General features: G+C 39.7%; 1 protein-coding gene across 1 annotated transcript in view; it reads right to left on the bottom strand.

Moving 5' to 3' along the window:
- MORC1 (MORC family CW-type zinc finger 1) overlaps positions 1-13,201 on the bottom strand; it is a 151,773-nt gene that overhangs the window by 58,260 nt on the left and 80,312 nt on the right. The window contains exons 17-19 of the mRNA XM_065913846.1: positions 8,066-8,194; positions 5,286-5,391; positions 145-283 (exon numbers count right to left, since the gene is read on the bottom strand). Of these exons, the coding sequence (XP_065769918.1) occupies positions 145-283; positions 5,286-5,391; positions 8,066-8,194 (374 nt within the window). The remainder of the gene's footprint in view (positions 1-144; positions 284-5,285; positions 5,392-8,065; positions 8,195-13,201) is intronic.

Raw genomic sequence — 13,201 nt, 5'->3', positions numbered from 1 at the left:
TCCAAAATGAGAATGAGGTGACCAAGGAAGAAGAAAAAAGAGGCCACGCATCTACTTGGGTAAACCACTTTAGTCACTCTGTACGCACGAAATCAACAGCTCAAGAGTCTGGGTAACTTTTGGAAAGAATTACTGACAGCTCACCTGTTGACGCGGTTCCACCAGTCGATTCTGACACCTCTGGACTGACTCCTGAAGCCGCTTGTCTTTCTCATTTTTCGATTGTGATTTTGTGCTCGTAGTGCCCAGGGGTATGGAAGGTAGATGTTCTGTCTGATGACAACTTTTCACAATCAAGTACAAGAGAGAACATCAGGAAGAAATATAAAACTATTTACTAACTGCAAAAGGCTATTTACTTCGACAAGGAATTGTCTCTGGCTTACACCCAAAACTCAGATACAGCATTGCTCACATACAGCATTATATTGAGAATTTAGGTAATACATTAAATCTCCACTTTTCTTGGAAAAGAACTTAATGGAAGATGTGGAGGGTATGTAGATTTACGAGAAAGGGAGAATATTCATTATTTACTAACGTTTCATTTATCCTGAGTTATCACCAAATGAGAACTTTTGCAAAAATGTTTTTTAGATAACTGAAGCTTAATTCATTACTACCATGCATTATTCTTTTCCAAAAAAAAATCTGTGGTGGTGGTTTAGTCGCTCAGTCGTGTCCAACTCTTTGCAACCCCATGGACTGTAGCCCTCCAGGCTCCTCTGTCCATGGAATTCTCCAGGCAAGAGTAGGGGAGTGGGCTGCCATTTCCCTCTCCAATGTGTCTCTGTAAAATACACCAAGTAATTCTGCCTCGGAAGCACACAGATCCCTCGTCGAGGACGAGACTCACTGTGCAGACCAGTGACTGCAGTGATGGGAGGCAGTCCCTGAGATCCCCTCAGGGGTGGTGGGGCCACAGGGGGGCCCCGTCGAGCAGCCCAGCACCCCATCTTCCTCCCCCTGCTGCCGGGGGCGCACCAGCTGCTCGGCACTCTCAGCTTCCCGGCCTTACTGACGGGCTGTCTGCAGTCACCAGTGGGCTGACATGCGTCACATAATCAAGCTGAATTGTCTCTAACTTGCAATAAACAGGCTGTGCCTGAGGGCTTCTGTCTTTATGGTTACAAAGAATACTAATGATTTTTGAGACATCTGCTTGGGAAGGTTTGAGGCCTTTTTTCCACCCTACTTCTGGCTTCATGGCTATGTTCTGGGGAGCTGAGGCTAGCCTAACTGCTGAAAAATTGAGATACCATCTTATTTCACTTTGGTACGGAGGCCTGGCGGGGACAAGAAATTCCATTCCCATTGGACACGGCCTCAATCCAGGGCATGGCTGAGGACATGCAATGTGGGAAGGGGTACAAAATGCTGACGTTGACTCTTAAAGCCTTACACAAGAGTTTTTCTACCACTGGTAGGTACCAAAAAGAGGGGGAAGTGCGTGTCATAGAATACACGGGTGCTAATCGAGGAAAGGCAGGAGGTTGAGAAGAGAGGGAAGGGCTTCTTCAATCTGAAACAGTGCAGGGAAAGCTAAGCATCTCACTCCCACTACACTTCTCTACTTCCCAGGGTTCAGCATGTATTTTTCTTGCCCCCACCAACAGAGAAGAGTGAGGACTGCAATCAAATTCAAGTACTGCTGAGAAAAACCACTTAATTCCACCCACATATGGTATTTGTTTTTACTGTTATTTTCAAAGAAAGGTGGTAGGTAAATCAGGGGGAACCCACCTACATATATATATATAACCACAGGCAGTGCTCATCTGAAGACGTCTTGGGATAGTACCCACTCAGGTTTCTATTTCATTTGAGAAAAGAACCTGGTGGCAACATTACGCTCTTATTTAGAAAAGAAAAACCTCAATTAATTAAAATGCAATCTGTCTGATTGTCCTCTAAGATTTTTATAAACAAATTAAATCTTAATATGCAATATAACCCATATTTTAAATATTTTTAAATATCCTTTCCAAAACTTAAGACTTTTGGGTCTAGTCAAATGACAGGTATCACTTTTACCCTGCTGGTGATCCCTGTTCTAATAAACACAAATACACAGAATGAACGCAACGGAAGCACACGGATATTTATTTCTTGGGCACTGCGATCAAAATGAGTGGCTTCCCTCTGTGCTTAAGGTGGAAAACAAACAAAAAAAAGGTGACTTGGGAAAGAATGACTCCCTTTTAAGCTGCCTGAGCCACCAACACAGAACACTATCATTTGTAAAATGGTATGTTTCACCACCATAACGTATTGGTCTGGAATGAGGCTTCCTGAGCTAAAGATCCCTACAGAGTGTGGGGAGTCGTAAGGCAGGAAGAGCACACGTTTTGAATCAAAGTGCTTGGAGTCCAGTTTCAGGCTGAGGGAGGAATCGTGGACAGGTCACTGAGCCTCCCTTGGCTTCACTGCTTTCTCCTCTGAGAAATGGAGAGAGCTCACATGCTTGTTGTACTGAAAAGACAGAACATGTGACTGCAATGTAAGAGGGAGCCGTTATGATGTTTCCTGCCCCAGTTCTGGTTACACAGACATTGTTCATTCAAACGCTGGTCACTGGCTTTAACCCTGCCGACAACTGGCGATTAACTGCTGACAATAAGCTGCATTTCCCGTAAATACAGATGATGCCACTTTTCACCCCGTATTGCTGTCCTTTCACTCATCCAGTATTGCCTAAAAAATAACTATACCTCCATTCTCGTCACTTTAACACACATTTTATCCAAGTCCAACAGTGCATATATATATATATATCAGAGTTTTGCTATTTCACAGCAGAGTCTCAAAGTATGCATGGTCCATTTAAACACACTGAATCAGACGACTGACTGAGGTCATCAGATCAACTTCTCTTCCCATGGGAATCTTCATCTGCATTGCTGTTGATAATCTCCCTTAACGGAAGTATCAACTTTCAAGTAACTGCCCTTACAATCAAGAGTTTTTCTCCATAGCTCCCATTTCTGAATCTCTTGCTATCACTTTAAGCATTGTTTTTTTCCTCATCTTTTCAGTGGAAATGAAATGCAGATGGTCAAAATTATGTCAGCATATTTAAAGGACTTAAGAAATTATAAATATAAGCCTTTTTGCATTTCAGGCTTTTAAGGGCCATCCATTTTCTGTGAACATGGCAAATTTATCTTGCCTGTCATCAGAAATGGCAGTGTTTTGATGTATAGAAGAGACAGAATTAGTATGGCTTGGAAACTAATTTTATAACACTCAGTGATGGCATCACCACTTTTCAAGGAGAAGGGACAAGCATGTCAATTCAAGGATAATGGTGAGCTGGAGAAGGGAATCTATAGAGGTCAGACCCCAGTTCTGTGGATCTGAGATGGCCTACGGCTGGAGTGAGACATGAATATGGCTAAAATATAGTGGAAAAAAAGTGAAAGTGGCAGTTGCTCGGTCGTGTCCGACTCTTTGCAGCCCCGTGGACCGCAGCCGCCAGGCTCCTCCGTCCATGGGATTCTCCAGGCAAGAGTACTGGAGTGGGCTGCCGTTCCCTTCTCCAGGGGCTCTTCCCGACCCAGGTCTCTTGCACTGAAAGCAGATTCTTTGCCATCTGAGCCACCAGAGGAATCTAAGTTCTCGTGGCTTATTACTAAGGGGCCCCCAGTGACCAGGGACTTAAGACTGTCCTTAACAAGGGGTTCAGCTGGACCTAGAAAAGATGCAGAGGGTTTATTACTGCACGCTATTTTAGGTGATGGGAAGCTGAGTTAAAGAGAGGTCTTATCATTTGTCCAAGGCTTCACAGGCTAAAGGAGCCAGAAGTCAAACCCAGGCAGTCTGGCCCCAGAGTCTGAACTTTAAACGCTATCCTACACTGCGTGAAAGTTTTGAGCTCACAGAAAGTGATCGATATTATCACCTTTTTTTTGGACAGTTGGGGCGTGGGACCAATTTTATTTACATTTCCAAGCACAAGTCTTTCCACAGAGAAATTTAAAAAACAAGATGGAAACAACAAAAAAATTTCTTTTAAACAACACATGGGTGAAAATAATGACAGTAACAATGACAACACTATCCATCAGACTATTCTTAATTACTGAAACTGAACCGCTACTGTGTTCCTATTTGGGAGATAGTCAAGTTACAGGTTAGGACTAGAATCAGGTTGGCAGTCAGAAGATCAAGGCCAGCAGCTTCATAAACAGTCTTCTCGGCCCCTGTTTGGGCTTCAATTTCCACTCTTAAATGAAGTGAGTCTAGATCGGTGTTTTATAATCATGCTCCCTGGAGCTCTAGGCTTTTTACAGAGAGCAGGAGACAGAAATGAGAAGTAGATACCTCTGGCCCCAAGATTCTCAGCCTCCAATTCAATCAGGACAGTTCTGTTTTTATCTGTTTTATATACCTGAGGTCAGAGACAAATTTTATTTGGGGATTAAAAAAAAAAAAGGTTCTGCTGCAAACCAAGAGAGGAAAACTGAAAAACCCCTTGGGCCATGTGAAATCTAAGAGGCCTATCACCTATGACATTTTTCATTAATCTCTAAATATGATTAACTTGAAGACTCCAGGTTGAAGAGGTTTTAGAAGCAGTTTCTAAATGTTTTCTTCCTTCTCATTTTTTTTTTCAATTGCTCTTTTTTTTCAGGGCTGGATAAAAATAAACAAGAATTATTACCCTAATGTCTGTATTAGCAATATTGATCCACTCATCCAGGTCAAAGAACTTAGAATAAACTCTATGGAAAAGTGATGCTTCACTTAAGGGTGTCTCTGTTAAAGGGGTGCATTAACTCTTTAGCCCACAAGGAAAAGAAGTAAGTCAAAAAGGGTTTGCAATAACGTTGACATCCATCAATATTTAATTGACCTTTTTCCTGCTTTAGTCTGAAGTTCTTACTCCAAAAGCACAAAGCAGTGAAATCAATATATGACTTAAACAGAAAAAGCACATGGTCTAACACTTAAGTATCTAGATAAGACTCCTGCACTATAAAATTGTGCATCGTGTGAAAATGAACCGGAAGGCAGAACTTGAACACCGAGGTAAGGTCTTCCGCCAGTGGGAGTGCAGAGCGGCACGCCCAACATTAACAAAAACTTACACCCACGTGTCTTTTAACTTGATGGAAAAGAGAACTAATGGAATATCGTTCTGGAGGCGGCAATAGGCTAGAGAGTTAGAACGGATGACAGCTACTAAGCTAAAATTTATCTATGGCTGACATTTTTCAGCTTCATACACATAAATTATAGGAATTAAAAGTGGAAAAAAATTTTAGAAAACTATCAAAAACTACCTGTTTTCCGAGCGGTTAGGGTTATTAGCACAAATCCAGATGTCAAAGAAATCTTTTTCCTGATAATCAGTAGAAGGAGGTAAGACTCTCCATTTAAGGCAAAGATCTAAAATCATCAAAACAAAAACCACATACAAGAAAGACCACAATCAGAAGTGAATCTACCATAGTAAGATGTCAGGCTGTATATACCAAAAGTATGACGCTATCTTTCAGTCCAAAGACAATTGAATTCTTGACCATATACCATTATATTTGATGGCACAAATAGTCCAGGATTCTGAGCTACCTAGGACACCATCGATAAATTATTATTGTTGCTGCCGTTATTATTATTACTGCCATCATTGCTTAAGTTCTTTCCAGTTGGTTTCTACTGGTTCCAGCCAAACGAATATGAAGTAATAGGTCCCTCTTCACCTTTTCTTAAACCACAGGAAGGCATCCAGACTGACTCTTCCCTTTTTTCTGACCCACCATTTATCTGCCAACACTACCGTCCATCTCCACCCACATGACTAAGATAAGAAGGAAAATCAAACCCTCCAATTTACACGGTTCCTCGTTCTGCACTTCGTATAGCTCTTACCCTGCTCTCTAGCCTACAGGTCGTGACTTCTCTGTCTCTTTCCCTCTTTCAGCCCCTCCCGTTTTCAGGAACTCCACTCTCTTCCGGCTGCTCCTCACTCGAATCCTGAATCCCCTCCACACCCTTTGCTAGTGGCTCTTGGGTAAATACTTCTTTCTCTCTGTTCATCTAAAATGGAGGCAGTCTGCACAGTGTTAAGAATACGAATAGTTTCACTACCTACCAAAAGGGGTTCCTGAGGCTTATAAGGTGTAATCATAACAATTAAAAAGACAACATTAGTAGCCATTTGTGATGGTTAATTTTACGTGTCAATTTGTCAGGGTCATTGGGTACCTGGATATTTGGTCAAACCATTTATTCTGACTGTGTCTGTGCTTTGGATTAGATTAACATTTGAGTTGGTAGAATGAATAAAGCAGATTATCTTTCCTAATATGGTAGGCCTCAACAAATCAGTTAAAGGCTTGAACAGGGGAAAAAAGTTGATCCTCTTGCAAATAAGAGACAGTTCTTTCTGTCTTGAACTGAGACATCAGTTTTTCCTATCTCCAAACTAGAACAAAACATCAGTTCTTCTTGGGTATCAAATCTATCAATGTTTAGATTGGAACTATATTATCAGGCCTCCTGGTTCTCAGGCCTTAAAGCTCTGGAATTAAACCAGTGGCTCTCCCAGGTCTCTAGCTTGCTGACTAAGATCTTGGGACTTGTCAGCCTCCTCAATCATCTGAGCCAATTCCCTATGATTAATATCTATCTATCCATCCATCCCTTCATAAATCTATCTATCCTCTTGGTTCACTTTCTCTGGAGAACCATAATACACTATCCTAAGCACTGAATAAAATCTACATGTGTTAATTGTATTTTCACAAAACTGCATAATGTAACTACAAATACTAACTTCATTTTATAAAAAAGAAAATCGAAGCTTAGAGAAGTTAAGAAATTTGCCCAATTTCACATAGCTTTCAGGTATTAGAGATTGGATTCTGGCAATAAGTTGCACATATCAAATACACACAGTCATTTTTAACCAGTAATATTATCATCTGATAGGTTGTTGCATATAGTCATCAATTTTCTCAATTATACCTTCTAAGTGCCTATCATATGTGTTCCCCTTAAATCTCACTGCCATACCTTTATTCAGACCAGTGTAATTCCTCACCTGGATCCTGGATTGTGCCAGAAGTCTTGTCCGCAGAGGTATGGCCCTAACCTTTGCTTTAGGCCTTCTCTAAATCACCTTGCACTGAGCTGCCAGACAACCTTACTACAAGTGATGTCTAACCAGTCCCCTTTGGACCACCCAGGCTCAAGGTTGGGGAGGTGCTCCCTTGTTGTTCGGCTGCTAACTCATGTCTGGCTCTTTGAGACCCCATGAATAGCAGCATGCCAGGCTCCCTTGTCCTTCACTATTTCCCAAAGCTTGCTCAAATTCATGTCCAAGGGGTTCCCTTGGCCCTGTGTAAGAAGCTATCGTGTGATTTTTTTGTTTGTTTGCTTGACTGCTTCCCCCACTGGATGACAGACTCCCTGCAGACAGCAGAGACCCATAATAAGTGTTCAATGCTTCAGTGATATTTCTCTACTTTTGAAAAACTTCCAATGCCTCTCCATTGCTTATTAAAGTTAAAACTCCTTATCCTGGCATTCAAGGCCATTGAACATGTTTACACAACCTAATAATTTCATCTTTTATTACTTACTCATTACTGATTCACTCAGTAGTCAACTGCTAAGTATCTACTATTATTTAACACAGTGTTAAGTATTAAAAATAGGAAAATGACCGTTTCTATTATTCACCACAGTAATATTAGCTGAAGGGCACACTATATATTAACACATATTTCCAACTATACCTCTGCTTTCAAAAACTGACTTTAAAGACCCTGGCAAAGGCTGCCTTGTCATGAAGCCTTGTTTCAACTTTCTCTCTTCCCTTTCCTTGAAACCTCAAAGAACTGTGGGTTTCTTTGACATCATTTACATTATTTTCACCTCTATTACAATTATTTTCATGCTCATCTTAACCTTTCTCCTAGACCTTAATCTCTTGGAAAGCAAGAACCCTGTCTTATTTCATCTTTGTCTTTCTTCTTATTTTTTTTTGTAACACAGTGACTTGCAATATTAGGATCTTACTAAAAGTTTGCTAACTTGAATGGAATCTAACACTCACCACACTGAATCATGCAAGGGATGGCCATGGCTTGTCTTCTTTGATACTGAATAGAATCTGAAGATTTTTCCATGTCCTTATTACCTTGGTATCCAAATTCATTCCAAAATAATGTTAGATTTCTGTTACCTAGAAAAAAGGATGAAAAAAAAAAGCAGGAAGAAAATAATGAAAGAAAATAAAACCAATAAGATCAAGATGATAAGTAAAGGGAAATTTAGATATAAACACATGTACATATAATATGATTTCAAATATGCAAAAACTAATAACATATAAAAATAAGTGATTAAGATGTTTAACACTAGTTTTCTTTGAGTATGGATGAAACTGGTTTTCCACTTTACACTTTCTTGCATTTTTCCAAACTATATACAATAAATATGCATTATATTTATTAAAAAAACTAACCACAATTATAGTTATAAAATATATCTGTACTTTTATTGTTATAATAAAATACACTGACATTTAAAATTTTTTTCTTAAATACTCCTAGGAGGGACTGAACTGATTACAAAGCCACCCTTAAGACTAGTGGTACAAGTATTCATCATCCTGCTTCACAGCCAGTTTCTGTTTTATCTCTGGCTCCCTCTTCTTTCAGGCTCTGCTGTTTGGCCCCACCCGTGCCCCAGATTCTAAACTGCTTCCTTGTTTAGGAACAGCACTTGTCGCAGAGGTCTTTCAGGCACCCTCCTTAAGAGGCTGTGTTCTTATCCAGGGATCCAGCAACAGAACTGTTAGGAATCTTCCCTACAAAGCATACAGCGCAATGGCCACATGTATGAGAGCTCTGCGTGAACAGGAAAACAGAACAAAGAGCCCTGGAGACAACGTGAACGCCTGGACTCGTGTTCAGTCACTAAGCTGTGCCCGAGTCTCCTATGCAGCCCGCCAGGGCCCTCTGCCCACGGGGCTTCCCAGGCAAGAACACTGCGGTGGTTGCCATTTCGTCTCCGGGGGCTCTTTCTGAGCAGGGGTCAAACTCATGGCTCCTGCAGTGGGCAGGCAGGTGGATTCTCAGGGAACTGACAGACCCCATTTTCAAACAAGGGGACACTAGGCAACCTTTAAAATAGAAAGTTACAGCTAAATATGCTATTGTGTCAAGACCTCCAAGACGGAGTTTTAATAAAATTTTTTTAAAAGATGTAAAACAGAAAATCTAGTATAGTCAACTTTTGTAACGTAAAAAAGAGTATACATATAAAATGCTGATAGCCATGCTTTTCTTTTCCTAAAAGGATATAAAAGAAAGTTTTAATAGTGGACACTTCTGGAAAAAGGATAGAGAGAGGAAGTCAGGGAAAGGTACTTTTAATTTTCATTTTTTACTTTCTGAACCCTTGAGTATTTTTACATGTTTATTTATTACTTTAAAAATACTTTTTTGAGAAAGAATCCAAATTTAACATTCTGTCTAATATGGTAATCAACTGGCCACATGTAGCTACTGAGTGCTTGAAATGAGGAAGACACAGAACATTTCATCAAAGTATAAGGTTCAAAACGTAGGTTCTAAAATATATACCTTGGAAATAAAATATATAAAATAGGGCCAGCTTTATATCAACCTTAATATATGACCAAGTAATCCAAGCAAAACACCAATAAACACCTCTACACTTTCCTATACCTGTTCAGATTTAGGTTCAGAATGTCATATGCCTTTACGACCAGCAGCGAAGGGACTCAGCCTTGAAAAGGTGCTTTGCAGTTGGATGGGTGGACAACTGCCCCACAAATTCCCTGGTCTCCTACCTTTCCTCTTCACGAAATCTCTACTAGCTCTTGTCCAAATTTTCCTTTGAATTCTGCTTCCTTGGCTTTTGTGAACTCAGACTTTCAGAGTTCTGCTTGTTGCTCAGCACGTGGTTTTGGGCCAGCCCAGACTTTACTCTTTCATGCACACCAGAACCGGACACACTCTCTGGTGTCTGGAAAGGACTCCTGAGATCCTGTCCTCTGACTTCCACAAGAACTACTCAATTCTTGCTATGTGACGGCAGAAGGAGCTGGAGATTAGAGTCAGGGGACTTTGAGTGCTGTCTCTACCACACACTACTGTGTAACTGTGGGAGCCAGTAAAGTTTCTTACCCATAAAATGAGTGTCCACTTTAACATGCCTTACATGGTTATCACTAAGATAAATATGAAGGTGCATTAGAAATTACAGTGCTGTGCAGAAACTTAAGCTGCTGCTGTATCGTATTTGTTCTCTTTAAATGCTACTTCCCCAAGAACACCTCACCTTCTCAAAAAAGGGACTGTGTTTATTAGGTACTGTACCCTGGACCTAAGAAATCTGTAAAAAGTTTTGCTGCCATTCTTAGCAAAGCAGCTCCTTAATGTGTTCTTTGGGATAAAATAAAAGTGAAATAATGTCTCTCTCTGAAAATACTAACTCATCACAGCTAACACAACCCAGAAAACTTATAAAACAAGTATCAACTGTGAAGCCCAATATAAACATCTTAAGAGCAGGAAAACTACTAGGATGTTAGAAACACAAGCACATGCCTCTCAAGGATGGGTGACACCTGCTCTGTGATCATATAACTCTTAAAATGCTTACACATTATATTTCAGTTCACTTCATGCCTATTTTCCCTCTAAAAAGTGAATTTCTTAAAGATAATGGCTGTGTTTAGGATCTTGTTTTCACTAGCTGACACTCAGAGCTTAATGTTTACTTATAAAACTGAATATTCTCAAGAATTACTGGCTATCAATGGAATGAGAACACTCAGTAGCCCAATATCTAATGACCAGGACTGACAGAGGATACGCCCTTTGAAGTCAGTATTAGGACAAAAGAAACAACCAACTATGTTCAATCTGGGAATCAGAAATGGTTTTCCCTAATTGCCAAGGCAATCTTGATTTTTTTCCCATCAGACAGAAGCTATGCCAATATGCACAGTTTCTAATGTGTTAATAAAACAAATTTCCATTGAATGAACCCTGAAGACCATGGAGAGGCTTCAGCAAGTGGGTAAGTTGGCTAAAGAAATGGCCATGGGAGGAAACATACCACAAAATGTTTTTCACATGTTACTCAGTCTACAGAAATCTATCCAACTATCCTGAGGGGAGAGAAAATTTCTCTCACACAAAAAAGTAACCCCAAAAGGCTATCAGTGGATTTTCAGCAGAAACCTTATAGACAACGAGAGAGTGGTATGATATAATCAAAGCGCCAAAAGGAGAAATAAAAACCTGCCAACCAAGGATACATTACCAATACTGAAACTGTCCTTCAGAAATGAGGTAGAGATAAAGAATTTCCAAAACAAACAAAATTGAGGGAATTCACTACTAGTTCTGCCTTACAAGAAATGCTATAGGAAATGTTTCAAGCTGAAAAGAAAGGAAACTAGTAACTTAAAAATGTGAAAATACAAAACTCACTGGTAAGGGTAAGTATACAGTCAAATTCATAATATTCTAATTCTGTAATGATGGTATGTAAGTCACTTAACTCTAGTATTAACATGAAGGTTAAAAGACAAGGTTTAAAAAACAACCATAGCTACAATAATTTCTTAATGAACACAATATTAAAATATGTAAGTTGTGAAATCAGTCAGCTATTCAGTCACTCAGTTTTGTCCAACTCTTTGCAACCCCACGGACTGCAGCACACCAGGCCTCCCTGTCCATCACCAACTCCTGGAGCTTACTCAAACTCATGTCTGTTGAGTCAGTGATGCCATCCAACCATCTCATCCTCTGTCATCCCCTTCTCCTCCTGCCTTCAATATTTCCCAGGATCAGGGTCTTTTCCAAGGAGTCAGTTCTTCGCATCAGGTGGGCAAAGTATTGGAGTTTCAGCTTCAGTATTAGTTGTGCCAATGAAATTCAGGACTGGTTTCCTTTATTTATTTTTTTTTTTTTTCTTTTTTTAAATTTTATTTTATTAGTTGGAGGCCAATTACTTCACAACATTTCAGTGGGTTTTGTCATACATTGACACGAATCAGCCATTGAGTTACACGTATTCCCCATCCCGATCCCCCCTCCCACCTCCCTCTGGTTTCCTTTAGGATGGACTGGTTGGATCTCCTTGCAGTCCAAGGGACTCTCAAGAGTCTTCTCCAACACCATAGTTCAAAAGCATCAATTCTTCTGTGCTCAGCTTTCTTCACAGTCCAACCCTCACATCCATACATGACTACTGGAAAAACCATAGCCTTGACTAGACGGACCTTTGTTGGCAAGGTAAAAACATAAAATGTCTGTAGGGGGAGGGAGTAAGAAGCTTCTTCTATGTGACTGAAGTTAAGTAGTTGTAAACTTAAAATAGACTGTTGTAACTATAACATGCTTTATACTTATAGTTTCAGAACCACAGAGCAGAAATCTATAGCAGATGTACAAAAGAGAAAGAGAAAGGAGTCAAAGCATAGAAGTACAGGAAATGATCGTATCACAAAGGAAGAGGCCAAGAGAGAAAGAAAGAAACTACAAAAAAGCCAGGAAACAATGGACAAGATGGCAATAGTAAGTCCTTATCAATAGTTATTTTAAATATAAATGGATTACATTCTCTAATCAAGAGATGTAAAGTGACTGAACAGATAAAAACCAAGACCCAACCATATGCTGTCTATAAAAGACTCACATCAGTTTTAAGGATATACATAGGCTCAAAGCAAAAGAATGGAAAAAAACATACCATGCAAGTGAAAATCAACAGAGTGGGTAGCTATATCCAAAACATTCTTTAAGTAAGTTGGAGGAGAAATTATTATTTAATGATAAAGAAGCTGATTCACCAAGGGGCTATTAACATCATGTAAACACATACACTCAACGTGAGAGCACCTACATATATTAAGCAAATATTTACAGACCTAAAGGTAGAAATAGAGAGCAATGCAATAATAGTAGGGGACTGCAATACCCTTCTTTTAACAATAGATAGACCATCCAGAGAGAAAATTGTAAGGAAAAATGGACATTAAATACATTAAATATAAAATGGACCCAACATTAGAAAATATAGTATTTCATCCAAAAGCAATAAAATTCACATTCTTCTTAAATGCACATGGAATATTTTCCAGGACAGAACATATATTAGGTCACAAAACAAGTCTTAACAAATTTACAAGGAGTGAATTGTATCA

The sequence above is a fragment of the Muntiacus reevesi genome, chromosome 21, assembly GCF_963930625.1.
Source record: "Muntiacus reevesi chromosome 21, mMunRee1.1, whole genome shotgun sequence".
NCBI classification, from domain to species: domain Eukaryota; kingdom Metazoa; phylum Chordata; class Mammalia; order Artiodactyla; family Cervidae; genus Muntiacus; species Muntiacus reevesi.
Note: the sequence above shows the minus strand (reverse complement) of the source record. Positions and strands in the feature narration are given on the sequence as shown.